Raw genomic sequence first — 27,702 nt, forward strand, 5'->3', positions numbered from 1 at the left:
CATCCCTAGTCATCCCTACTGTCTCTGATCTGGAGGACTCACTAAACAGAGAACATCCCTGGTCATCCCTGCTGCCTCTGATCTGGAGGACTCTCTAAACAGAGAACATCCCTGGGCATCCCTACTGCCTCTGATCTGGAGGACTCTCTAAACAGAGAACATCCCTAGTCATCCCTACTGTCTCTGATCTGGAGGACTCTCTAAACAGAGAACATCCCTGGTCATCCCTGCTGCCTCTGTTCTAAACGACTCAATAAACACACAAGTTTTGTTTGTAAATTATGTCTGAGTGATGGAGTGTGCCAAAGGCTATCCGTCAATAAAAAGAAAAACAGTCTGGTTTGCTTATTATAAGGAAATTTGAAAGGGTTTATATTTTTACTTTAATACTTAAGTACATTTAAACCCAAATACTTTTAGACTTTTACTCAAGTAGTATTTTACTGGGAGACGTTCACTTTTACTTGAGTTATTTTCTATTAAGGATATCTTTACTTTTACTTCAGTATGACAATTGAGTACTTATTCCACCACTGTTTGAAATGACACATCTGTCTAGTGCCATACAGACACTCTGGGAGCTTCATGACTGGGGAGGCTAGAGCTATAACAACACTAGTCTCTTCCAATACCAGTCTCTTCCCACAGCCTATACCAATGTCTGTCTCTTCACACAGCCTCTACCAATACCAGTCTCTTCACACAGCCTATACCAATGTCTGTCTCTTCACACAGCCTATACCAATGTCTGTCTCTTCACACAGCCTCTACCAATGTCTGTCTCTTCCCACAGCTTATACCAATGCCAGTCCCTTTCCACAGCCTATACCAATGTCTGTCTCTTCCCACAAACTATACCAATGTCTGTCTCTTCACACAGCCTATACCAATGTCTGTCTCTTCACACAGCCTATACCAATGCCTGTCTCTTCCCACAGCTTATACCAATGTCTGTCTCTTCCAATACCAGTCTCTTCCCACAGCCTATACCAATGTCTGTCTCTTCACACAGCCTATACCAATGCCTGTCTCTTCCCACAGCTTATACCAATGTCTGTCTCTTCCAATACCAGTCTCTTCCCACAGCCTATACCAATGTCTGTCTCTTCACACAGCCTATACCAATGTCTGTCTCTTCCCACAAACTATACCAATGTCTGTCTCTTCCCACAGCCTATACCAATGTCTGTCTCTTCCCACAGCTTATACCAATGTCTGTCTCTTCACACAGCCTAAACCAATGTCTGTCTCTTCACACAGCCTATACCAATGCCTGTCTCTTCACACAGCCTATACCAATGCCTGTCTCTTCCCACAAACTATACCAATGTCTGTCTCTTCCCACAGCCTATACCAATGTCTGTCTCTTCACACAGCCTATACCAATGTCTGTCTCTTCACACAGCCTATACCAATGTCTGTCTCTTCCCACAGCTTATACCAATACCAGTCTCTTCCCACAGCCTATACCAATGTCTGTCTCTTCACACAGCCTATACCAATGTCTGTCTCTTCCCACAGCCTATACCAATGTCTGTCTCTTCACACAGCCTATACCAATGTCTGTCTCTTCACACAGCCTATACCAATGTATGTCTCTTCACACAGCCTATACCAATGTCTGTCTCTTCCCACAGCCTATACCAATGTCTGTCTCTTCACACAGCCTATACCAATGTCTGTCTCTTCCCACAGCCTATACCAATGTCTGTCTCTTCACACAGCCTATACCAATGTCTGTCTCTTCCCACAAACTATACCAATGTCTGTCTCTTCACACAGCCTATACCAATACCAGTCTCTTCACACAGCCTATACCAATGTCTGTCTCTTCCCACAGCCTATACCAATACCAGTCTCTTCACACAGCCTATACCAATGTCTGTCTCTTCACACAGCCTATACCAATGTCTGTCTCTTCACACAGCCTATACCAATGTCTGTCTCTTCCCACAAACTATACCAATGTCTGTCTCTTCCCACAGCCTATACCAATGTCTGTCTCTTCCCACAGCTTATACCAATGTCTGTCTCTTCACACAGCCTAAACCAATGTCTGTCTCTTCACACAGCCTATACCAATGCCTGTCTCTTCACACAGCCTATACCAATGCCTGTCTCTTCCCACAAACTATACCAATGTCTGTCTCTTCCCACAGCCTATACCAATGTCTGTCTCTTCACACAGCCTATACCAATGTCTGTCTCTTCCCACAGCTTATACCAATACCAGTCTCTTCCCACAGCCTATACCAATGTCTGTCTCTTCACACAGCCTATACCAATGTCTGTCTCTTCCCACAGCCTATACCAATGTCTGTCTCTTCACACAGCCTATACCAATGTCTGTCTCTTCACACAGCCTATACCAATGTATGTCTCTTCACACAGCCTATACCAATGTCTGTCTCTTCCCACAGCCTATACCAATGTCTGTCTCTTCACACAGCCTATACCAATGTCTGTCTCTTCCCACAGCCTATACCAATGTCTGTCTCTTCACACAGCCTATACCAATGTCTGTCTCTTCCCACAAACTATACCAATGTCTGTCTCTTCACACAGCCTATACCAATACCAGTCTCTTCACACAGCCTATACCAATGTCTGTCTCTTCCCACAGCCTATACCAATACCAGTCTCTTCACACAGCCTATACCAATGTCTGTCTCTTCACACAGCCTATACCAATGTCTGTCTCTTCACACAGCCTATACCAATGTCTGTCTCTTCCCACAAACTATACCAATGTCTGTCTCTTCACACAGCCTATACCAATACCAGTCTCTTCACACAGCCTATACCAATGTCTGTCTCTTCACACAGCCTATACCAATGTCTGTCTCTTCCCACAAACTATACCAATGTCTGTCTCTTCACACAGCCTATACCAATACCAGTCTCTTCACACAGCCTATACCAATGTCTGTCTCTTCACACAGCCTATACCAATGTCTGTCTCTTCCCACAGCTTATACCAATGCCTGTCTCTTCACACAGCTTATACCAATGCCAGTCCCTTTCCACAGCCTATACCAATGCCTCTCTTCCGACAGCCTATACCAATGCCTGTCTCTTCCCACAAACTATACCAATGCCTGTCTCTTCCAACAGCCTATACCAATGCCTCTTTTCCAACAGCCTATACCAATGCCTCTCTTCCGACAGCCTATACCAATGCCTGTCTCTTCCCACAAACTATACCAATGCCTGTCTCTTCCAACAGCCTATACCAATGCCTCTCTTCCGACAGCCTATACCAATGCCTCTCTTCCGACAGCCTATACCAATGGCTCTCTTCCAACAGCCTATACCAATGCCTCTCTTCCAACAGCCTATACCAATGCCTCTCTTCCGACAGCCTATACCAATGCCTCTCTTCCAACAGCCTATACCAATGCCTCTCTTCCGACAGCCTATACCAATGCCTCTCTTCCAACAGCCTATACCAATGCCTCTCTTCCAACAGCCTATACCAATGCCTCTCTTCCGACAGCCTATACCAATGCCTCTCTTCCGACAGCCTATACCAATGCCTCTCTTCCGACAGCCTATACCAATGCCTCTCTTCCAACAGCCTATACCAATGCCTCTCTTCCAACAGCCTATACCAATGCTGTGAGAGTTGACGGTGGCGGGGCTGTCTCGGCTGAGTTGAAAACTGGTTGATCTGCATCTGTCACTTTATATCCAGTCAATGATGTCATTTCCAGAGAACACCATGGACCCTGTTAGAATACTCTGAGATGCATCCATCCTTCCTTCCTTCCTTTAAAATATCACTGTTCTGACATTGGATAACTGGTGAAAGCTACCGAATGTCACGGAAAGAATACTATTGGAACAGGACCCCGTGTACAGTAAGTATCCTGAACCTCATCATTCCCCTTTAACACAACTGTTGTTTTGAGTTTGGATGCACTGCAGTATTGTAATTATACTGTCATGTTGTATTGTCATGATTCAATAGCAGCAGCATCATTGCAACACAGTGCAGTATAATCTAGGTTTCTTCCTAGGTTCTGGCCTTTCTAGGGAGTTTTTCCCAGCCACCGTGCTTCTACACCTGCATTGCTTGCTGTTTGGGGTTTTAGGCTGGGTTTCTGTACAGCACTTTGAGATATCAGCTGATGTACGAAGGGCTATATAAATACATTTGATTTGATCTTACCATCAAGTCCACATGTAGACTTGAGCCCCGGTTGGCTATTCATGTAATGTATAAAGTATAGTGTTTTGCATGTACGCGCCACAGTCGCTGCTACCTTACAAGCACTGTTCTGTACTTTTCAATCACTCACACTTGGATACTATTCAGTGGTTTTGGGATTGTCTCACGCTGTCTCCGCCCAGAACCTCAGAGCCAGGAGGCTGGTGTACATCTGAACTGACTGATGTAGCGTGACACAGTGGTGCACTGTGCAGCCGAGCATAGACAGCCTAATGGCAGCTGAGTGACACCATCATAAATCACAACCTCTTCTCCCCCATCACCTTGGCAACACATACAACCAGACACTAGCAAGCATACACTTTATAAAGATTGACGTTTAATGTTGAAGACGCCTCATTATTAGGCAATTAGTAGTCTATTTTATGGTTGACAAATGGGATGTGTGGTGTAACTTTTCATGTCCTTAGTTTAAGAATGTTATACTCTGTGTGCTCAGATTTATTTTTTACATTTTATATAGTTTATATTTATTTGAAGAAAAATAGCCATTTCTGCTGGTATTTCAAATACAATTAAAACATGTATACATTATTAATACATCTTACAAATAGTAGTGCTATTTACAGTATAGTGTTAAATATAGTGTTTTACATTTAATTCCACATTGATAAGACATTGCGTGCAAAACCAGCATGCATGAGCCCATTCTGAAACTCTAAATTACATTTTGTATTTTTTTTTTACAATTAATTGACGACGCTCCTGTGAACAACGTTTGTAAACTATTCCCACGCCCAAATAGATACAAGGTTTCACGTCACGTGGCACCGCCGCATTAAATTGTGTTGTTCCTGAGTGAAACCCCTCTTGACTGAAAGCTCATGATCGTGACAAGCATAGCTAGCAACACAATCAGTAGGAAAATTAAGCCATTTTTTGGGGAGGGGTTTAACGTTCGCTTTGACTTGCAGGCCTTCTTGATCGCCGGATAACTAGCTAGCTAAGTAGAATTAATCATGTCAAATGTTTACAAACCGCAAAAAAGTCCACGAAACCCAAAGTGTGCCAGATGCAGAAATCATGGATTCATTGTTCAACTCAAGGGACATTCGGGACAGTGTCAATTTCTTAAATGCAATTGTTGGAAATGTTCTCTGATTGCAGAGAGAACGAAAATAATGGCATTTCAAAGACGGATCAAGAAAACTAACAAAGAAGAATCAGCACTTAATTTGACTTGGTCAAGGCCCGGTGATACACCGGTTGATGGCACTTTGAGCGGCCGGGTGGAAAACGCACATCTGCCCGAAACATCTGGAGTGATGTTTCCTGGCCCCGGAACACGTACAGAGACAGTCATCAAGATGCCACCACAACGGGTTGAAGAGGCATACGGTAGGACCTATGCGGAGATGGAGGTCCCCGACAAGTCTGCCAAAGATGGCCATGGCCCATGGATCACTCATGAACCGCAGAGAAAGTCCACCCCTGGAGGTGGTGATCATGGCGGTGAAGACGGTGGTTACGGGGCGCCTTGGAGTGGGATTCAGGATGCGTCTTCAGCGATGAGTCGAAGTAAGTGGATCAATCTTTTGTTGAATAAATTCATTTAACATGCATGTGTTTTTTTTGTAGCGCTAGCTAACGTTACATTCTTGAAAAACATAATAAATAAAAAAAATTAAAAATGATATATATTTTAATATTGTTGATAAACCTTGTTAACTGGGTAGCTAACATGGTTAGGTTGCTATTGAATTTCAGAGCTCTAATTTCGCGCCTTTTTATTATCTTGTTGGGATGAGTTTCAGTGTTTGTGATTATGTAGCCTACACATAATGCTGTATGTACAAACTCGCATTTACATTTTTTCTTTCTTTCTTTACTTCGCATCCACAAAGGCGGCCCACATTTCCCCAGCGACTATGTTATAGCGGAGGTTGGCGGCCAGAGAGACATGTACTCTGGAGAAATGGTGGCCATGCAGTTCCCCTTTAAGTTCTTCTCAGGCTACCCGAATGGCTACGCAGCTTGCCCAGCCATTCTGGTGAACATGCCGCTGCCACCACCAGGGCCTTTCAAGGTCGGAAATGGTCCAATGGGTTTCCCTCACTTTCCAGCACCTGGCCCGATGCACTACCCTCCTGAGGCAGGTCCTATAAACGTAAGACCAAAAAGCATTAGAATTAAAAATATATATAATGAAGTAAATGTGCTATCAAAATGGGCTTTACACTTTGAGGACATTACATTATACCTATGACATGACAGATTAAAATATATGTTTTGCGATCCATACTATGCCATGACAGTGTATAGCTATTTTGGTGAAAATGAACCCTGACAAAATGGATGGAAGCCCGTTTGCTTGTATGTGAATCTGTATGGTTTGCACCCAGGGTGGCAGAGTGCCATTCTTTGCCCCTCACCCCCCTGGCAGTGACATTCGTCCTGGAAGTTACCTGGAGGAGCTGGTTCTGAGGTCGCATCCGCCACCACAGCCTTCTCTACCTAAGGACAGAGAACATGGAACAAGTACGTGTGTTTTGTGGCTGTTGCTGGCAATCATACTGTGTTAGTGGATAATGTATAATGTCATAGAGACCACCTGCTCTGCCACTGAGGCCTCAATGCTGCAGAGGATGTAACAACTGATAATGTCAGAACAGTGGGACATTAAGAGACCGGTAGAAATTGTATTATATTTCTCACTTTCTTACAGATATTATTGGCATATATATATATAGTCAAACACAACCTTAGTTCATACCATCTACCTCTACATTCTCTGATGGCTCCTGAGTGGCGTAGCGGTCTAAAGCACTGCATCTCAGTGCTAGAGGCATCACTACAGACATTGGTTCAATTCCAGGCTTGGCCCAGCGTTGTCCGGGTTTGGACGGGGTAGCCCGTCATTGTAAATAAGAATGTGTTCTTAAACTGACTTGCCTATTTTAAATAAAAGTTAAATTAAATATATGCATTCTCTGACCACACTTGGTGTTAACTGAGGTAGACAACTCGATTGGCTCACAATGTCGCCCTGTCTTTCCTTTCTCCTACTACAGGTGGACATCCCCACAGCAACCAAGGGTCAGAGAGCAGCTCACTGGAAAATGCCTCCTCTTCCCAGAACACTGTGTGAGGGCGAAGGTCATGTGGTTAGCATCCTAACATCATATATCCACTTGAGAAAAATCACATTTACCCTTTCTGTTGTGCAATTATACAGCACCAAAGACTTTAGCTAAGTCACCGTTGACATTTCTACCTTGTTACACCTTGCAGTTCATTATGCGCAGGAGTTTCAATTCTCATTGTACACACAATAACAACCATTGGATAAAAGAACAACAACACAACAATAATCTGCTATCATTTCTGGGGGGGGGTGACATTTTTTTTTACTTTTTACAAAAGCTATTTTTGTTTAATTATTTAATTAATAATTTTTAACAGTCATATTTATAGCAGTTTGTGATAGTCAAATATAATCTCATATTTGTAAAAAAAAAAAAAAAAAAAAGGACTTGCCTTGTCATTTCTTGTCTTTATCAGGAACAATGTTTTCTTCCTCATCCAGTTAATTAGTCAGTTCAGTTGTATTATATTCACAGCCATGTTGCGGTTGTTCATGAAATAAAATATATAACAAAACATCTATGCTGTTGTCATTACGTGTTCCTAAACAACTGGTTTCATGGAAAAGGCCTGTGTGATTTGATGCCGTTTTCTTTAGTGTAAAGCACATATAAGAAGAAGTTCTCTCTGTAAAGCCTCTCTGGGTGCTTCATGGGATTCAGGTGACTGTCAGACCAGTCAAACTCAACACGTCCAATTTCTTTTGTATTACAGTGACCCTTGGACCAGGAGAAAATCTATATGGATTCAATGTTTAATGGCAAAAACAGGAACACCGTGTCATTGCTAATATCACATTTGTACATAAGGAATAGCTTATAGTTTTAAGATTGCGTTATAATTTTAGCCTGATCGTATTGCTCTCAGTATTTCTTAAATGTTGATCCAAATTCAGACAAGCATTACATTACACCAACCTTCACACGGGGAATATTGAATATAAGTAAGTCACAAAAAAATGTATTGATTCATTATATTTTTTCCAGACATCAAACAGCCAGTGGGTGGATAAGCTCATTTACAACAGACATTATGCATACATGAATATTAATACAGTCTTGTGTCACAGATGAGTGTTGGGAGTTTAAAAAACCCCACAGATCAATGGATTCATTTTGAGCATAAAATTGTCTTACAGTGTTACAGTAATGTGCAATGAAAAATGACTCTTGATGTTGATATTAAAATGATAAGTAGTACTTGGATATGATTTAAATGCCAAAGCCAATCGCATCTGGAGAAGGATTCAGTATTTGGCGCCATCCAATGGTCCAGCGTTGCGCGTCATTCTCCATGGTTGCTATGGCTATGCTCAGGCTTCACGTATCCTTGGTAACCAAACACACTAGAGGAACACGTCCGCTCTGCAAAACATGATGCACAAAAACTTTTTTTTTTTAGAAAGACAGATTCACATATCTAAACTTGATAACTAATATTAATTTCTTTGCAACGTTTCAACTACGGATCAAGTTAGTGTCAATGCCCGAGAGTGTGGTGTCTCTGTATTTCTAGACAGTTAGCTTGAATTGCAAACAGAACTTGTTCAGCTATAACGCTAACTGCTAACGTTAGCAAGCTAATTTAGCCTGGCTGTATGTTTCCAATCCGTGACTGGTTAGCTAAATTTGTGTGCTTTGTTTTACAGACATTAGAACAGTTAGTTTTAATAACGGGTTACCGGATTGAACAATGGCTTCGGTTGTAGCCCAGTGTCACTACATCTTCGGTTTGCGGACAGGAGTAATAAATAATATTTGCTACTTCGATGAGCAGACGGTCATCTTCCCATGCGGAAACAACTGTGTACGCTACAACATTGACCAGAGATGGCAGAGGTTCATTCCAGGTAGTTGCTCCCAAATGATAAAAGTATACATTTTTAGCTAGTTATACTTATTTTCTCTTGCAGTGTACATATGCGTTTCGTTAGCTAGCTAAGTTCATTGGAAAAATGATGTGTTCTCAATCAACTTGTCTGGTTAACCCTCCTGTTGTGTTCGTTTCATGTGAATTAATTCTGTATCAAATACTCAGATAAAACATTTTGTGTTATTTATCACAGACTACTTTGTGTCGAAGTTTAACAAGGATTCTCTCCTCACCAGTGTCATGATCAAGAGCCTCACGTTTTATTTATTTTTATTTCACCAGGTAGGCCAGTTGAGCCAAGATAAAGCAAAGCAGTGCGACACAAACAACAACACAGAGTTACACATAAACAAACGTACAGTCAGGAACACAATAGAAAAAAAGTCTATATACAGTGTGTTCAAATGGCGTGAGGAGGTAAGGCAATAAATAGGCCATAGTAGCGAAGTAATTACAATTTAGCAAATGAACACATAGTAGCGAAGTAATTACAATTTAGCAAATGAACACGCAAGGCCTCAAAAAAGCTTTATATACCAGAGCCGAGAGAAAAGTTCTATACATTATTGAAACAATGTTGCGATTGTTTGTGAGAATGCTAACAGGTGTGGTTCCCGTGGGGGAAAGATTCTATTAGGGAAAGGTCCCCGTGGGGGTTGCCATGGAAGCCAAGAAGGGGAGTGATGTGTGTGTGTGTGTGTTCAAACACACATCCATGTGGGGGTCTGGGAATCCATTTTATACACTAATTGTAGTCTCACCGATTCATTTCTAAAGACCGGTCACCGGGAACACCACAGGTGTACAAAAGTTAAATAAAACACCCAACATTTTATGAAAATCATCCAAATGAATTTTGTGTGTTTAGATGTCCAGTGTGGACAAAGTCATGGAACCTTATGACAATCAGATTAAATGAAGTACATTTTTCAGAGAGAGAACTGGAACACAGCAGGGGGGTTAAGTAAAGGTATACTTCATTAAATGAAAATGACAAAGACCAAAACCTCATGTACAACATTAGGTGTTTGTCCCAAATGGCATCCTATTCCCTATGTAGTGCACTACGCCTCCATTTTTCCTCATAGGCACAGAGAAAAGCCAGGGCATGCAGGCCCTGGCCATCAGCGCCAACCGCCGCTACCTGGCCGTGTCAGAGCGTGGTGAGAAGGGCACCATCACCGTGTACGACCTGCAGCACGAGCAGAGCCGGAAGCGGAAGGTGCTCAGTGGGGGAGAGGTCCCCGTGCTGGAATTTGTCTCCATGGCCTTCTCCCCCGACTCCAAGTACCTGATAGGGCAGGCAGGAGCCCCCGACTGGACCCTGTTCTACTGGATGTGGGAGAAGCAGAAGGTCATGGCCTCAGTGAAGACGACAGGGTCCACCAACCCCATCAACCAGGTGGGTGTGACAGATATAGGCAGACCAGAGGAGAGAAGAGGGGGGAGAAGTGGGCCTCTACTTCATGATGGTATTTTATCCTGGTGAAATTAAAACAAAAGAAAAGTGTGACATTTTGAGGTACAGTTGTGGATGTATATATCTTGTGGACGCGTACACACACTGACACACACACCTTGCTTGACTTGGGCAAGGAGCTCACCGGAGTATCGGCATCTCCGATTTACTACTGCTGGAGCTCCTGTTCCTCTCATAGAATATTAGCTCACAAGTGTTGTGGAGCTCCTCCACATAAATAAACAGTGATGGCACCTATTTCAGTCCAAGTCAAGCACAGAGCATAAAGTACTCAACCACACACACTGAACAACTATATAGCAGCCTAGTGGTTAGAGCGTTGGGCCAGTAACTGAAAGGTTGCTAGATTGAATCCCCCGAGCTGACAAGGTAAAAAATCTGTCGTTCTGCTCCTGAATAAGGCAGTTAACCCACTGTTCCTAGGCCTGTCACTGAAAATAAGAATTTGTTCTTAACTGACTTGCCTAGTTAAATAAAGGTACAATAAATAAATAAAAAAGACCTATCATCATCGTCTTCATCTTCATCACCCCCAGGTCAGCTTTAACCCGCAGGACAACACCCAGATCTGCGTGAGCGGCAATGGGGTCTTCAAGCTCTTCCGCTATGCTGAGGGCGCCCTGAAGCAGTCCAACTTCCTTAAGCTGGAGTCCCAGAACTTCCTGTCGCACACCTGGATGTCCGAGGAGCGTGTCATAGCGGGGACAGAGACGGGCAGGCTGCTGGTGTTCGAGTCAGGTGACCTGCGCTGGGAGATGAGCGTCACCACCAAGCCTGCCACACAGGAGGCAGACAGGTCAGACAGGATGACGGATCAATCAGTCGATCAATCAATCAAACATTTTCGTCCTTCTATCCTCCACAGTCTGCATTCCATTGACCTCTTTACCACATCTATTACAAAAAATACATGAGCCACATCAGTTAGCATCATTTGAATTGACATTCTACATTACCATGGCAATCCAGCATCATTTGATAGAACATTCTACATTACCATGGCAATCCAGCATCATTTGATAGAACATTCTACATTACCATGGCAATCCAGCATCAGTTGAATGAACATTCCAAAATACCATGGAAATTATTGCATCACAATAAGAGAAAGCCATTGCGAGTGTACCCATGAGTTTACTAGTCAAATTGCTTCCAAGCCCATTCTATTCATAACGTTTGACTATTCTGATTTATCAAAGTGTTATGCAATGACAACGTAGTTATTTTTTTTTAAAGCACTAGCTGCTCACTAGCAGCTATTTAGAACAATTAGACTTTTTGTCATTTAGCAGACGACTTAGGGTTAAGTGCTTTGCTCAAAGGGACATCGACAGATTTTTTCACCTAGTCGGATCAGGGATTTGAACCAGCAACCTTTCTGTTACTGGCGCAACGCTAGGCTACCTGTCTGTAGGAATGCTTCCTGCAGGGGGAATCCTACCACACTTGACAATTGGACTGTCTGATCCTAATCATTAACAGATTTAATTCTCAAATGGATAACAAATGATTGTCCTTTCACGGCACAGACAACTAGAGAGGAGAAAGCCAGAGGAGGTCAAGTCAGAGGGGGCAGCCCCATCCCGTATGCCCAGAATCACAGCCATCACGTCCTACTCTAAGGGCTTTGCCTGCTCTGCCGGCCCAGGGACCGTGTGTCTGTTTGAGAAGACAGAGGAGAAGGACAACTACAGAAAGACTAGGGAGATCAGGGTAATGTCAATGTTTGGAGAACATGATAACTTGACTTCATAATGAACAGAACAGGAGGTGGTGGTCTCATTCATTTGAAGTGTGTGTGTGTGTGTGTGTGTGTGTGTGTGTGTGTGTGTGTATGTGTCAGATCCCGGCAGACCCGTGCAGCAACGAGCCGAGCCATGCGGAGCAGCAGGAGATGGTCACACTGTGTATCAGCCCGTCAGAGGAGACCCTGGTCACCAGTACAGACCGTGGTCAGCTCTACAGCATCACCCTGTCCTCTGCTGAGATGAGCAAGGTGAGCAGTGAAATAGTGAAAATATAGGCCTAAATGTATAGTACAGGGGAGCTGGAGACCCCTTTTGTTTTAGAAAATTAATCAGGAACCCAATTCATAATCATAACTCGAGTGAGGTCAAAATAGCATACAAGGAGTTTTACTATGACTTTGGCAGTGCATCGCCGGAAGAACCACGTCTCTGGGAAGGAACATTTTAAAGGACCTCCTCTTGGGATCAGAGAGAACATTTAGCAGTTTTCAGAATAATTTCCTGTAATTCTGCACATTTTGTTGTCATGGGGAAGAGAGAGAACTCTGCAGTTTTAAAGCTTAAATTACAGTGCATTTATGTTTTACATTTTTTAAAAGTATTTAAGTAACTGTCCAGTGTTTACAGATTTCTGTGAAATATGACCTATAATTAATGACAATATGAGTGAAAGTTTTCTTTAAAAAAATGGTAAATGAGTATTTTAAAAAGCTACTTTTCTGTGTTGGAATGTTGTGGGTGTACTTCAACAACATAATGGTGTGGGTGTACTTCAACAACATAATGGTGTGGGTGTACTTCAACAACAGAATGGTGTGGGTGTACTTCAACAACATAATGGTGTGGGTGTACTTCAACAACAGAATGGTGTGGGTGTACTTCAACAACAGAATGGTGTGGGTGTACTTCAACAACAGAATGTTGTGGGTATACTTCAACAACAGAATGGTGTGGGTGTACTTCAACAACAGAATGGTGTGGGTGTACTTCAACAACAGAATGGTGTGGGTGTACTTCAACAACAGAATGTTGTGGGTGTACTTCAACAACAGAATGGTGTGGGTGTACTTCAACAACAGAATGGTGTGGGTGTACTTCAACAACAGAATGTTGTGGGTGTACTTCAACAACAGAATGTTGTGGGTGTACTTCAACAACAGAATGGTGTGGGTGTACTTCAACAACAGAATGGTGTGGGTGTACTTCAACAACAGAATGTTGTGGGTGTACTTCAACAACAGAATGGTGTGGGTGTACTTCAACAACAGAATGGTGTGGGTGTACTTCAACAACAGAATGGTGTTTGGGTATACCGGCCATAAAAAAATATTTTGAAATCCTAGCAAGCATTTTTTAAATGGTCTGTTTGAGATACAAGTTTGAGGGAAAGGAGGCTGGTGGGAGGAGCTATAGGAGGACAGGTTCATAGTAATGGCTGGAAGGAAATTAATGCAACAGTATCAAACATATGGAAACTCCGTTCCATTTATTCCATTCCAGCTATTATAATGAGCCCAACCTCCTAAAGCTCCTCCCCTCAAACATACCTATTTTTTATTGTTTTATGTTGAGACCCCACTTTGAGAACCCCTGGTATATAATATAGACCATATGGATGTGTGCAAGGTGAACAGCTGCTATGGCATTCTATGCTAAATCATGCTGGGCTCGCAGTCAACAGGATTAGGTCCAGGTTAGGTCCAGGTTAGGTTAGGTCCAGGTTAGGTTAGGTTAGGTTAGGTCCAGGTTAGATTAGGTCCAGGTTAGATTAGGTCCAGGTTAGATTAGGTCCAGGTTAGGTCCAGGTTAGGTCAGGTCCAGGTTAGGTCCAGGTTAGATTAGGTCCAGGTTAGATTAGGTCCAGGTTAGATTAGGTCCAGGTTAGGTCCAGGTTAGGTCCAGGCTAGGTTAGGTCCAGGTTAGGTTAGGTCCAGGTTAGGTTAGGGCCAGGTTAGGTTAGGTCCAGGTTAGGTTAGGTCCAGGTTAGATTAGGTCCAGGTTAGGTCCAGGTTAGGTCCAGGCTAGGTTAGGGTTAGGTTAGGTCCAGGTTAAGGCCAGGTTAGGTTAGGTTAGGGCCAGGTTAGGTTAGGTCCAGGTTAGGTTAGGTCCAGGTTAGATTAGGTCCAGGTTAGGTCCAGGTTAGGTTAGGTCCAGGTTAGATTAGGTCCAGGTTAGGTCAGGTCCAGGTTAGATTAGGTCCAGGTTAGGTCCAGGCTAGGTTAGGTCCAGGCTAGGTTAGGTCCAGGTTAGGTTAGGTCCAGGTTAGGTTAGGTCCAGGTTAGGTTATGACCAGGTTAGGTTCAGGTTAGGTTAGGTCCAGGCTAGGTTAGGTCCAGGTTAGGTTAGGTCCAGGTTAGGTTAGGGCCAGGTTAGGTTAGGGCCAGGTTAGGTTAGGTCCAGGTTAGGTTAGGTTAGGTCCAGGTTAGATTAGGACCAGGTTAGGTTCAGGTTAGGTTAGGTCCAGGCTAGGTTAGGTCCTGGTTAGATTAGGTCCAGGTTAGATTAGGTCCAGGTTAGGTCCAGGTTAGGTCAGGTCCAGGTTAGATTAGGTCCAGGTTAGATTAGGTCCAGGTTAGATTAGGTCCAGGTTAGGTCCAGGTTAGGTCCAGGCTAGGTTAGGTCCAGGTTAGGTTAGGTCCAGGTTAGGTTAGGGCCAGGTTAGGTTAGGTCCAGGTTAGGTTAGGTCCAGGTTAGATTAGGTCCAGGTTAGGTCCAGGTTAGGTCCAGGCTAGGTTAGGGTTAGGTTAGGTCCAGGTTAAGGCCAGGTTAGGTTAGGTCCAGGTTAGGTTAGGGCCAGGTTAGGTTAGGTCCAGGTTAGGTTAGGGCCAGGTTAGGTTAGGTCCAGGTTAGATTAGGTCCAGGTTAGGTCCAGGTTAGGTTAGGTCCAGGTTAGATTAGGTCCAGGTTAGGTCAGGTCCAGGTTAGATTAGGTCCAGGTTAGATTAGGTCCAGGTTAGATTAGGTCCAGGTTAGGTCCAGGCTAGGTTAGGTCCAGGCTAGGTTAGGTCCAGGTTAGGTTAGGTCCAGGTTAGGTTAGGTCCAGGTTAGGTTAGGACCAGGTTAGGTTCAGGTTAGGTTAGGTCCAGGCTAGGTTAGGTCCTGGTTAGATTAGGTCCAGGTTAGGTCCAGGTTAGGTTAGGTCCAGGTTAGGTTAGGTCCAGGTTATGTTAGGTTATGTTAGGTCCAGGTTAGATTAGGTCCAGGTTAGGTCCAGGTTAGGTTAGGTCCAGGTTATGTTAGGTCCAGGTTATGTTAGGTCCAGGTTAGATTAGGTCCAGGTTAGGTCCAGGTTAGGTTAGGTCCAGGTTAGATTAGGTCCAGGTTAGATTAGGTCCAGGTTAGGTTAGGTCCAGGTTAGATTAGGTCCAGGTTAGGTTAGGTCCAGGTTATATTAGGTCCAGGTTAGGTCCAAATGCTCCTTTTCTTTATTTTGTTATTCTATCCTACCTACTGTCATTCCTTCCTTCCTTCCTTCCAATCCAGAGGAATATAGTTGAGAGCCTGAGATTGAGTGTGGATATGTGTAGGTGAGGTATATTGACCATATTGGTCTCCCTTTAGACAATCCTTTCACCCGTAATGGGCACTTGTACACTCCTCTGCTTTCAATTTCAAATAATTGGATTGGTGCATGAAAGTAAGTTAACAAGTGCACACTTTGAGCAGAAGAGCAGAGAATTGGGACGTTGAAAGGCTTGTGTGCCTCTTGCACTAAGCTCAATTTCTCTGTGTTGTCCACCAGGGGGAGCAAGCCCACTTTGAGTTCCTGTCCCACTCGTTTCACTCCAACATCATCACAGGTCTGTCCATCTGCATCCGCAAGCCCCTTATCGCCACATGCTCCCTGGACCACTCCGTACGCATCTGGAACTTTGAGACCAAGTAAGAGATTATCTCTTTGCTTTTCAATGGGAAAAATTTTAATGGGAATTTTCAGTTCACTTCCTGAATTGACTGAATTGAAATGGAATCGACCCCAACTGTGTTATCCATCAGTGTACGTCTCTTGTCCCTAGATTATATATTTCAGCGGTTTTCATTCCATTCTATTCATACTGTAGGACAAAACCTGAGAATAGGGTGACCATATGTCCCAGATTTTGCGTGACAGTCCCGTGTTTTGGCCCATTGTTCTGCGTCCCGCAACCAAACAGTCATGTCCCGCATTTTATCAACAAATTAAAACACCAATAATTTACCAAAAAATATATACAGTACCAGTGAAAAGTTTGGACACTCCTACTCATTCAAAGGTTTTTCTTTATTCATACTATTTTCTACATTGTAGAAAAATAGTGAAGAAATCAAAACTATGGAATAACACATACTGTATGGAATCATGTAGTAACCAAAAAAATGTTCAACAAATCAAAATATATTTGAGATTCTTCAAATAGCCACCCTTTGCCTTGATGACAGCTTTGTACACTCTTGGCATTCTCTCAACCAGCTTCACCTGGAATGCTTTTCCAACAGTCTTGAAGGAGTTCCCACATATGCTGAGCACTTGTTGGCTGCTTTTCCTTCACTCTGTGGTCCAACTCATCCCAAACCATCTCAATTGGGTTGAGGTTGGGTGATTGTGGAGGCCAGATCATCTGATGCAGCACTCTTTCACTCTCCTTCGTCAAATAGCTCTTACACAGCCTGGAGGTATGTTGGGTCATTGTCCTGTTGAAAAACAAATGATAGTCCCACTAAGTGCAAACCGGATGGGATGGCGTATCGCTGCAGAATGTTTAGGTAGACGTGCTGGTTAAGTATGCCTTGAATTTTAAATAAATCACTGACATTGTCAACAGTAAAGCACAATCACACCTCCTACATGCTTCACGGTGGAACCACACATGTGGAGATCATCCGTTCACCTACTCTACAAAAAAGAAAGAAAGACATGGTGGTTGGAACCGTAAAATTTCTAGTTTGGACTCATCAGACCAAAGGACAGATTTCCACCGGTCTAATGTCCATTGCTTGTGTTTCTTGGCCCAAGCAAGTCTCTTCTTATTGTTGTTGTCCTTAAGTAGTGTTTTATTTTTTAGCAATTCGACCACAAAGGCCTGTTTCACACAGTCTCCTCTGAACAGTTGATGTTGGGATGTCTCTGTTACTTGAACTCGGTGAAGCATTTATTTGGGCTGCAATTTCTGAGACTGGTAACACTTATGAATTTATCCTCTGCAGCAGAGGTAACTCTGGGTCTTCCTTTCCTGTGGTGGTCCTCATGAGAGCCAGTTTCATCATGCCGCTTGATGGTTTTTGAGACTGCACATGTTCCGTATTGACTGACCTCCAGGTCTTAAACTAATGATGGACTGTCGTTTCTCTTTGCTTATTTGAGCTGTTCTTGCCATAATATGGACTTGGTCTTTTACCAACTAGGGCTATCTTCTGTATACCACCCTTACCTTGTCACAACACAACTGATTGGCTGAAACGCATTGAGAAGGAAAGAAATTCCACAAATTAACCTTTAACAAGGCACACCTGTTAATTTAAATGGATTTCAGGTGACTACCTCATGAAGCTGGTTAAGAGAATGCCAAGAGTATGCAAAGCTGTCATCAAGGAAAAGGGTGGCTACTTTGAAGAATCTAAAATCTAAAATATATTTTGATTTGTTTAACACTTTTTTGGTTACTACATGAATGTATGTGTGATTTCATAGTTTTGATATCTTCACTATTATTCTACAATGTAGAAAATAGTAAAAACAAAGAAAAACCCTTGAATGACTAGGTGTGTCCGAAATGTTGACTGTTACTGTAGGCTACACTCTGGTTGTCCCTTATTTGAGTATTTTAAATGTGGTCACCCTTCTTGGGAAACCTACGCTCAATTCAAACTTTAGTGCAAATCTCCTATTGGCTCCAAAGCATGATTAACACCAAATAGATTTATATAAAAAAGTACTAATTTACTCCTCCTGGAGCATAGCCCATCAACAACAGGTTTCTACTAACGCTGTGTTCTACATGAGAGTCTTCTCCTCCTGTCTGTGTCAGTGTGCTGGAGCTGCATAAGGAGTTCCAGGAAGAGGCCTTCAGCGTGGCCCTGCACCCCTCTGGTCTCTTCATCCTGGTGGGCTTCTCCGACAAGCTGCGCCTCATGAACCTGCTCATCGACGATGTTAGGACCTTCAAGGAGTTCACTGTCAGAGGCTGCAGAGAGGTGGGGGAAGGGTTGGTGTTGGGGTGGGGTGGGGTGGGGTGTGTGGTACTGTATGTGTGGGTTACAGGTACTCCATGTTAAAATAAACTTCACTATAGATACTGTCAGTTGAACTAAATTAATGAATATTGTATTGCGGTCAATGGAATAATAAGCCAGGTCTTGTTGCTTGTCTGTGTTTCTCCATTCCTAGTGTGTTTTCAGTCATGGGGGACACATGTTCGCTGCTGTCAACGGAAACCTCATCCACATCTACTCCTCCACTACATTTGACAACCTCTTAAATCTGAAGGGCCACAATGGAAAGGTGTGTTTTCCCTGAACAGGAAAATCTATGGTCCTATACTCATCAAACATAATTTCCCTCAGAGACTATGTATGAAACCCAGCTGACTGTCACTACTACATCTCCCTGCTGTCTGACTTGTTATTGTGTATAAATGATGTTTGTCAGGTGCGTGCCATCGTGTGGAGCACCGACGACAGTCGCCTGGTGTCGTGCGGGATGGACGGGGCCGTGTACGAGTGGAACACGCTGAACAGCAAGCGCGAGTCGGAGAGCGTTCTGAAGTCCTGCAGCTACACTGGCGTCACCATCTCGCCCGATGCCAAGACTATCTTCGCCGTGGGGACAGACTGTACCCTTAAGGAGATCCAAGACTGTCAGGTGGGATGGAGGTTATACCCTCAGCTAAGGATGGTTCCCAAGATAACAAGTCTACAAAACTTAGTTTAGGTAATTGTGTTTGTAACAAGTTGTAGTTTTGGGAGTAGAAAACTGCATTTAGATTGAATGTCTCATCCACAGAGATCCATTTCTATGATTTCATCGATGAGAAAATGTGCAGAATGTTGGCCCAGTTTCATATTTCTCCCACTTCTGCCTCGCCACTGTGAGGAGAAGAAGCCCCTTCTCCCTCCTCTCCCTCTGCCTCGCCACTATGAGGAGAGGAAGCTCCTTCTCCCTCCTCTCCCTCTGCTTCGCCACTGTGAGGAGAAGAAGCCCCTTCTCCCTCCTCTCCCTCTGCCTCGCCACTGTGAGGAGAAGAAGCCCCTAGTGTGAATGACATGGTGTACTAGCTTGATCCCAGATCTGTTTGTGCTGCCTTGCCAACTATGACCATAAGAGTTGGCGAAACAGCACAAACTGATCTGGGACCGGGCTTGTGCTTTCTACCAATGTGACAAACTGTTCTCAGATCCTTAGGGAGGTGGCAGCGGACGACGTGGCTTACACCACCATCGCTATGTCCCGGTCGGGACGGGTGCTCTTCGCAGGGACCTCCATCGGGACTGTCAGGGCCATCAAGTACCCTCTATCCACACAGAAAGACTGGATCGAGTACCAGGCCCACTCAGGGGCTGTCACCAAGGTGGGTGTGTGATGTTTCTCCCAATCCCAGAACATTCAATTGTGGCTTAACTGAAAGATCTGTTTGTGTTGTCATGCCAACTCTTTTGATCATTGCCATGAAAATAACGACTACAGTAAAATTTGACCATACAGCACCAACAGATCTAGGAATGTCCGAATCTTGCAGATCAATTGATGCTTGATCTATGATATCTCGGGCCAGGCTAGGACTTTTCTGCCATTTCAAGTGAAAGCAAATCAAATCAAGTTTTTTTGAGCGGTCGTTTAGCCCTCTCTCATTTCTGCTCCCATTTCTCCAGTGGATTTACCCCAGCATGTACAGGTAACTGCCAAAAATAATGGAAGCACTTCAGTAAATGAGGGATACATACTATATTGAAAGCAGGTGCTTCCACACAGGTGTAGTTCCTGAGTTAATTAAGCAGCGTACATCCCATCATGCTTAGGGTCATGTATAAAAATGTCCAGATGCCCATTATATTGAATGCCATGGCTAGGAGAAGAGATCTCATTGACTTTGAAAGAGGGGTGTCAAAGGAGCATAGGGGGTTTAAAGGGTGTGTCTCAGTCACCCAATTAAACACTTACGGGAGATTCTGGAGCAGCGTCTGAGACAGCGTTTTCCACCACCATCAATAAAACACCAAATGATGGAATTTCTTGTGGAACAATGGTGTCGCATCCATCCAATAGAGTTCCAGACACTTGTAGAATCTATGCCAGGGTGGATTGAAGCTGTTCTGACGGCTCCTGGTGGCCCAACACCTTAAGACACTATGTTGGTGTTTCCTTTATTTTGGTAGTTACTTGTACATTGTACAATAAAGTCTACTGAATGAACAAATATAAATAAGGATCACGTTGGTCTTGTTCAGTAAGGAGAAAGTGTTTCATAATGGAATGAAAGAAGGAGGTACCACCTAGAACACTGAAATAAAAGGCGTTCTTATTATTACCCTGTCCCCACTCAGATGGTGATCACGTTTGACGACCAGTACCTGCTGACGGTGTCTGAGGACTGCTGCCTGCTCATCTGGAAGATCATAGACAAGGAGGGCCGCGGCCTGAAGAGAGACAAGGACATCACCTACGCTGAGGAGATCCTCATCACCAAGTCAGACCTGGAGGAGAAGGTACTGGCCATGACGGACTACGGAGAAAAAGAGGGCGACATACGGGAGAGAGAAAATACAGTTAAAACATGAGAGACTTGCATATCTTTTGATTTACTTCTGGTTTGCCCATTGCTACTAATGCTTTGAGTACCATGCCTCTAGTAGGTGCATGTAAATGGTTAACTGGATCGTAGTCTAGGTTGTTGTTCTTGATCATGCATTGCCTTCCTCTCTGTCCCCCCAAAAATTATACTCTCTTCTATTCTACTGTTCTATTCTACTCTCTTCTATTCTACTGTTCTATTCTACTGTTCTATTCTTCTGTTCTATTCTTCTGTTCTATTCTACTCTCTTCTATTCTACTGTTCTATTCTACTCTCTTCTATTCTACTGTTCTATTCTTCTGTTCTATTCTATTCTACTCTTCTATTCTACTCTCTTCTATTCTACTGTTCTATTCTACTCTCTTCTATTCTACTCTCTTCTATTCTACCGGTACTCTCTTCTATTCTACTGTTCTGTTCTATTCTACTGTTCTATTCTACTCTCTTCTATTCTACTGTTCTATTCTACTCTCTTCTATTCTACTGTTCTATTCTACTCTCTTCTATTCTACTGTTCTGTTCTATTCTACTGTTCTGTTCTATTCTACTGTTCTATTCTACTGTTCTATTCTTCTGTTCTATTCTACTCTCTTCTATTCTACTGTTCTATTCTACTCTCTTCTATTCTACTGTTCTATTCTTCTGTTCTATTCTATTCTACTCTTCTATTCTACTCTCTTCTATTCTACTGTTCTATTCTACTCTCTTCTATTCTACTCTCTTCTATTCTACCGGTACTCTCTTCTATTCTACTGTTCTGTTCTATTCTACTGTTCTATTCTACTCTCTTCTATTCTACTGTTCTATTCTACTGTTCTATTCTTCTGTTCTATTCTTCTGTTCTATTCTACTGTTCTATTCTACTCTCTTCTATTCTACTGTTCTATTCTACTCTCTTCTATTCTACTGTTCTATTCTACTCTCTTCTATTCTACTGTTCTGTTCTATTCTACTGTTCTGTTCTATTCTACTGTTCTATTCTACTGTTCTATTCTTCTGTTCTATTCTACTCTCTTCTATTCTACTGTTCTATTCTACTCTCTTCTATTCTACTGTTCTATTCTTCTGTTCTATTCTATTCTACTCTTCTATTCTACTCTCTTCTATTCTACTGTTCTATTCTACTCTCTTCTATTCTACTCTCTTCTATTCTACCGGTACTCTCTTCTATTCTACTGTTCTGTTCTATTCTACTGTTCTATTCTACTCTCTTCTATTCTACTGTTCTATTCTACTCTCTTCTATTCTACTGTTCTATTCTACTCTCTTCTATTCTACTGTTCTATTCTACTGTTCTATTCTACTGTTCTATTCTATTCTACTGTTCTATTCTACTGTTCTATTCTACTCTCTTCTATTCTACTGTTCTGTTCTATTCTACTCTGTTCTATTCTACTCTATTGTACTTTATTCTATTGTAACAGAACCAGATCATGATGGAGCTGAAGACCCGTGTGGAGGAGCTGAAGATGGAAAATGAGTACCAGCTGCGTCTGAAGGACATGAACTACAACGAGAAAATCAAGGACCTCTCAGAGAAGTTTGTCCAAGAGATCGAGTCCCTCAAGACCAAAAACCAGGTACAACCAGTGGTGATTTTATCATGTATTTTAGCATGCCCCTTGGTGGGGAAAAAAATAGATGTGGGATGCATGCCAGCAAAGCCACTACAAAGCCACTACACAACATAACACTAAACAATACATGAATTGCACTATACCACTGCTACACCTGGCTATCACCGGAGCCTTGTCTGGCAGTGAAACAGTTCATTCAGCCTCATTTACTGCCTTTAACAAAACATCGCTGATATGGCTGACTTTCTTCAACAAATGTGGTTTCTCCTGACAATTGAGATGTACAAACTATGGCATAAGGGGACGACAAGCGGATAAGAGGCAATCCGTAATTTCGATTAAGACGTTAATGAGCGAGCTAGAATGGACGTAGTCAATATAACTATTTGTTCAGCACTTTTGAAATGTACAGCAACAGAATTCAGAACATGGGCCGTTCTTACAGTGTTCTCCCTGTACACCAAGTCAGAACCGTAGGATAAATAAAGTGGGTATATAAGCAAACAATAAAAGCTCTTACATAATTCGATGACTACATTTCTCTAAAACAAGTTATAGGCTACACGTGCACCACCAAGTCAGAACAGTAGGTGAAATTAAGAGGGATAAATATACCAAATTATTAGGGTGAGGTACATGGGCTACTAACATCTTACTACACAACATCCCACTTAGTATTACTTTCTTAGCTACAGTATACATATCTCCCTGGCATATTACATCATTTATGCAGCAGCATACAGGACATTTTTGGACTCATGTTGATGTGCTCTGCTCACTTGAACAGGAAGGTGACGCGGTGGTCCTTCGTGGGCAAATTTTGTCATCAAAGTCTGGCATTCTCTGGATTTATGGTGCATTCAAGACAACCGGGAACTCCGAAAAATAAAAAAAAGGTTGAATCATGATGATGTCAGTGATCTTCAGGTCATAGCTCTTGAAAGATGCCTTAGTTCCCGATTTACAATTCCGAGTCGGATGAAAGTTAAAAACATATTTTCCCAGTCGTAGCTCGTTTTTACCTGAGTTCCCAGTTTTCTTGAACCCACTAAAGACAGATTTTGAAGTTCCGAGTTTACAGTTTTGGGCGCAGGAAAAGAGACCCTAGGAAAAGAGACCCTTAATCTGTGACTTGGGACCACACAGCCACTCCACTGAATAGCAGGCTAATGATTTTTTTGCAATGCTTGCAGTTAGCCATTGATTCCTACCAAACCACTCATTGTTGAATTTCCGATTTCCAACTTGTTGTTTAATGTTTATGTCCAATGGCCAATGAGCACCGATACGTTTCATCTATAATTTCTCTTCATTATTTATTTTCAAAGACAATAATTAAAAAAGATTTGCCAGTAGATTGTCAACTTGATTCATGATGATGACTACTTGCTAAGATTTTGAAAGTATGATGTTGACATGACCAGTCTAATCAAAACTACTGTACATATAACATGATTTGATGTAATTGTATCTTTGGCCAAACACCTTGAGCCTTCTTGGATTGGCACTTATAATGTAACTCTATGGCAGCACCCAAGAGGCTAGATTTTTTTAAGTCTACCCTTAGACTTGGCGGTGACGTAGTGTCCCCATGAGTGACAGAACACTGAGCCAATCCAATCACAGTGCAACGCTTCGTATTTTCTGCTGGCTTGCCCCAACATTACAGAAAGCACTGAGCTAGCCTGAAACACCTGTATTTTGGAGCTACCTTACTCAAGAAAACAAGAAAGAGACCATGTTTGTATGCAGCTTTACTAATGATATACGTATATATATACAGTGCCTTGCGAAAGTATTCGGCCCCCTTGAACTTTGCGACCTTTTGCCACATTTCAGGCTTCAAACATAAAGATATAAAACTGTATTTTTTTGTGAAGAATCAACAACAAGTGGGACACAATCACGCCCAATTTTTCAGTTTTTGATTTGTTAAAAAAGTTTGAAATATCCAATAAATGTCGTTCCACTTCATGATTGTGTCCCACTTGTTGTTGATTCTTCACAAAAAAATACAGTTTTCTATCTTTATGTTTGAAGCCTGAAATGTGGCAAAAGGTCGCAAAGTTCAAGGGGGCCGAATACTTTCGCAAGGCACTGTATATATATATTTTTTACAATGTTTGTAAACTTATATGTGACACGTATTAATGCCAATTTATGATTTTCTTATAGGAAAGCAGATATCTTTTTTCCAATGAGTGAAGAAGCTAGACGAGCGCTTTGTGCCGACTACATCTCCTATAGTAAAGCAGATATTTGTTCTTCAAGTAGCCTGCTAAAAGCAGAATCACTCAACTATTGCTTACTTCTCACAAACAATCATTACTGTTTACTCTAATGCAGCACCTGGTATGGGACAAATGTGCAGATGTTTGTATGTCAACACTCAGTACATGTTCCTTTGAGAGAACCCTTCATTCAGGGTCGTGGTCCGTCTGTTGTGCTGATATAGACATGCATATTCACAGCCTATATGTTTATATACATTATTCAGTTGCGGACCTGGCTTCAAATACTATTTGAAATCATTCCGAATACTGTTATCTGGGCTTGACTGAGCTTCCCTGTTTCAACAGAACCAATAGAAAAAGTGTTTTGTAAATGACAAGGCAGGCTAAAGCAAATGTTAATTGATGAAGGAAATTGAACCCAGGGCTGATCTGTTGTGTTGCAGGTCCTGAAAACGGAGAAAGAGAAGCAGGAAATGTCCCACCTGGAGGTCACGAGGGAGGTCGTGGAGAAACACTCCAGAGAGCAGCAGGATTTCGGTAAGAGAGAAATACATATTTTTTTAAATCTACTTAACCACACGTGAATGCAATTTCTTAAGAATCAATGAAATATTCTGAAACCTTATGACCTTAGCTGAATGTAACCTCTTAATACTTTACAACAGAACATTCAGATCAAGTTTTGTATTCAATAACCCTTTTACTGCCACATTTGCACACTCATACACACACACCCTTCACGAGTCATGGGTTTGATTCCTGCATGGGCCACACCGTACGGTGTAAACTGTTTAAGGTAAAGGCATCTGTTGGAGGAACATTTTTTATATATTTTTTTTATTTAACTTGGCAAGTCAGTTAAGAAAAAGTTCTTATTTACAACGACAGCCTAGGAACAGTGGGTTAACTGCCTGTTCAGGGGGCACAACGACAGCCTAGGAACAGTGGGTTAACTGCCTTGTACTCAGGGGGCAGAACGACAGATGTTTACCATGGCAGCTCGGGGGATTCAATCTAGCAACCTTTCGATTACTGGCCCAACGCTCTTAACACCTGCCGCCATGTCATCATCTTCGTCATTCCCCAGAGTCGACCAGTAACCAGAAGCTGATGCTGGAGTACGAGAAGTACCAGGAGCTGCAGCTTAAGTCGCAGCTCATGCAGGAGGGCTATGAGCGGCAGCTGCAGGCCATGGAGGACAGCAAGGGTCGCGCCCTGGAGGAGCTCACCCTCTTCTACGAAGCCAAGCTCCAGGAGAAGATGCTCATGCTGGGCCAGGTGAGGGAAGGGTACAGGGTAGGGACTGGGGGTCTGGGGGGGGGGGCGGATGGGGCTAGGATGTACCCTGGAGGAGCTCACCCTCTTGTACGAGGCCAAGCTCCAGGAGAAGATGCTCATGCTGGGCCATCACAAACTGTCATCAAAGATACTACTCTAGAAAAGAGGAAACTTCTGGCTTGGAATTCTTGCTCTATCACATTCACGTTGTCATGCTGCGTCACGCGGTTGATGCTGTGGTTGTTTGGATATTTCAACTACAGTGGGTTAAAAGGAACACACAACTGTAGGCTGTAGCGAATATAACACACCAAAGTCAAATCACACCTGCCAAACAGCTCTTGCTCGTGGCTTCTTGCATTTCTTAATGAGCAGGCGGAAAAGTTCTGATTGTGTGTGTGTGTGTGTGTGTGTGTGTGTGTGTCTGTGTCTGTGTCTGTGTGTGTGTGTGTGTGTGTGTGTGTGTCTGTGTCTGTGTCTCTCTCAGTGTCAGGACGAGTCCAGGCAGCAGATGAGGGAGTTTGAGGAGTCCAAGAAGCAGATGGAGGAGGACGGAGACCGGGAGATCCAGGACATCCGCATCAAGTACGAGAGGAAGCTACGGGTAGAGAAAGAGATCAACCTGCGCCTGAAGGGAGAGACGGGCGTCATGAGGAAAAAGGTGAATACAAAATAAACAGTTATCTTCACTCTTACGTTCCCCACTCGTATAATAACCCTAATCTACTCATCATGTAAAAACCAGAACACAATGACTTATTCATATCCAGTTCCTCAAATGTCTTTGAAACAATGGGTTAATAACTACATTCATTATTCCATGATACAATGCTTTTTTCTCTTCCACATACAGTATGCTATAGTTTCCACATACAATATGCTATAGCTTCCACATACAATATGCTATAGCTTCCACATACAGTATGTTATAGCTTCCACATACAGTATGTTATAGCTTCCACATACAGTATGCTATAGCTTCCACATACAGTATGCTATAGCTTCCACATACAGTATGTTATAGCTTCCACATACAATATGCTATAGCTTCCACATACAGTATGTTATAGCTTCCACATACAGTATGCTATAGCTTCCACATACAGTATGCTATAGCTTCCACATACAGTATGTTATAGCTTCCACATACAGTATGCTATAGCTTCCACATACAGTATGCTATAGCTTCCACATACAGTATGCTATAGCTTCCACATACAGTATGTTATAGCTTCCACATACAGTATGTTATAGCTTCCACATACAATATGCTATAGCTTCCACATACAGTATGTTATAGCTTCCACATACAGTATGCTATAGCTTCCACATACAGTATGTTATAGCTTCCACATACAGTATGTTATAGCTTCCACATACAGTATGCTATAGCTTCCACATACAGTATGTTATAGCTTCCACATACAGTATGT

The 27,702-nt window shown here is 42.7% G+C and overlaps 2 protein-coding genes across 4 annotated transcripts in view; both read left to right on the forward strand.

Moving 5' to 3' along the window:
* Positions 1-5,048: 5,048 nt before the first annotated feature.
* Positions 5,049-7,826, forward strand: LOC110508288 (doublesex- and mab-3-related transcription factor 1). Its single transcript, XM_036966707.1, has 4 exons — positions 5,049-5,749; positions 6,076-6,338; positions 6,574-6,709; positions 7,243-7,826. Exons 1-4 carry the CDS (start codon positions 5,191-5,193, stop codon positions 7,317-7,319), a joined length of 1,035 nt encoding a protein of 344 aa, XP_036822602.1. The 5' UTR covers positions 5,049-5,190; the 3' UTR covers positions 7,320-7,826.
* Positions 7,827-8,641: 815 nt separating this feature from the next.
* Positions 8,642-27,702, forward strand: part of cfap57 (cilia and flagella associated protein 57) — a 38,818-nt gene continuing 19,757 nt past the window's right edge. For all 3 annotated transcript variants that reach the window (XR_005040239.1, XM_036966689.1, XM_036966690.1), the window contains exons 1-15: positions 8,642-9,164; positions 10,276-10,589; positions 11,204-11,463; positions 12,197-12,380; positions 12,511-12,663; positions 16,158-16,297; positions 18,421-18,586; positions 18,780-18,893; positions 19,041-19,253; positions 19,786-19,959; positions 20,933-21,094; positions 22,605-22,760; positions 25,435-25,528; positions 26,079-26,269; positions 26,757-26,930. Coding sequence is in view for 2 of the 3 variants with exons in the window: in XM_036966689.1 (XP_036822584.1) it covers positions 9,008-9,164; positions 10,276-10,589; positions 11,204-11,463; positions 12,197-12,380; positions 12,511-12,663; positions 16,158-16,297; positions 18,421-18,586; positions 18,780-18,893; positions 19,041-19,253; positions 19,786-19,959; positions 20,933-21,094; positions 22,605-22,760; positions 25,435-25,528; positions 26,079-26,269; positions 26,757-26,930 (2,652 nt within the window). In the remaining variant the exon portion in view is untranslated. The remainder of the gene's footprint in view (positions 9,165-10,275; positions 10,590-11,203; positions 11,464-12,196; positions 12,381-12,510; positions 12,664-16,157; positions 16,298-18,420; positions 18,587-18,779; positions 18,894-19,040; positions 19,254-19,785; positions 19,960-20,932; positions 21,095-22,604; positions 22,761-25,434; positions 25,529-26,078; positions 26,270-26,756; positions 26,931-27,702) is intronic.

This window comes from Oncorhynchus mykiss, chromosome 28, assembly GCF_013265735.2.
Source record: "Oncorhynchus mykiss isolate Arlee chromosome 28, USDA_OmykA_1.1, whole genome shotgun sequence".
Taxonomy (NCBI): Eukaryota; Metazoa; Chordata; class Actinopteri; order Salmoniformes; family Salmonidae; genus Oncorhynchus; species Oncorhynchus mykiss.

What these genes read in the sequence shown, in the direction of transcription:
- LOC110508288 (XM_036966707.1), top strand. Translation starts at nt 5,191, where the DNA reads ATGTCAAATGTTTACAAACCGCAAAAAAGTCCACGAAACCCAAAGTGT. An exon ending in GTCTTCAGCGATGAGTCGAA is followed by an intron (nt 5,750 to 6,075) that starts GTAAGTGGATCA and finishes GCATCCACAAAG; the next exon opens with GCGGCCCACATTTCCCCAGC. An exon ending in CTGAGGCAGGTCCTATAAAC is followed by an intron (nt 6,339 to 6,573) that starts GTAAGACCAAAA and finishes GTTTGCACCCAG; the next exon opens with GGTGGCAGAGTGCCATTCTT.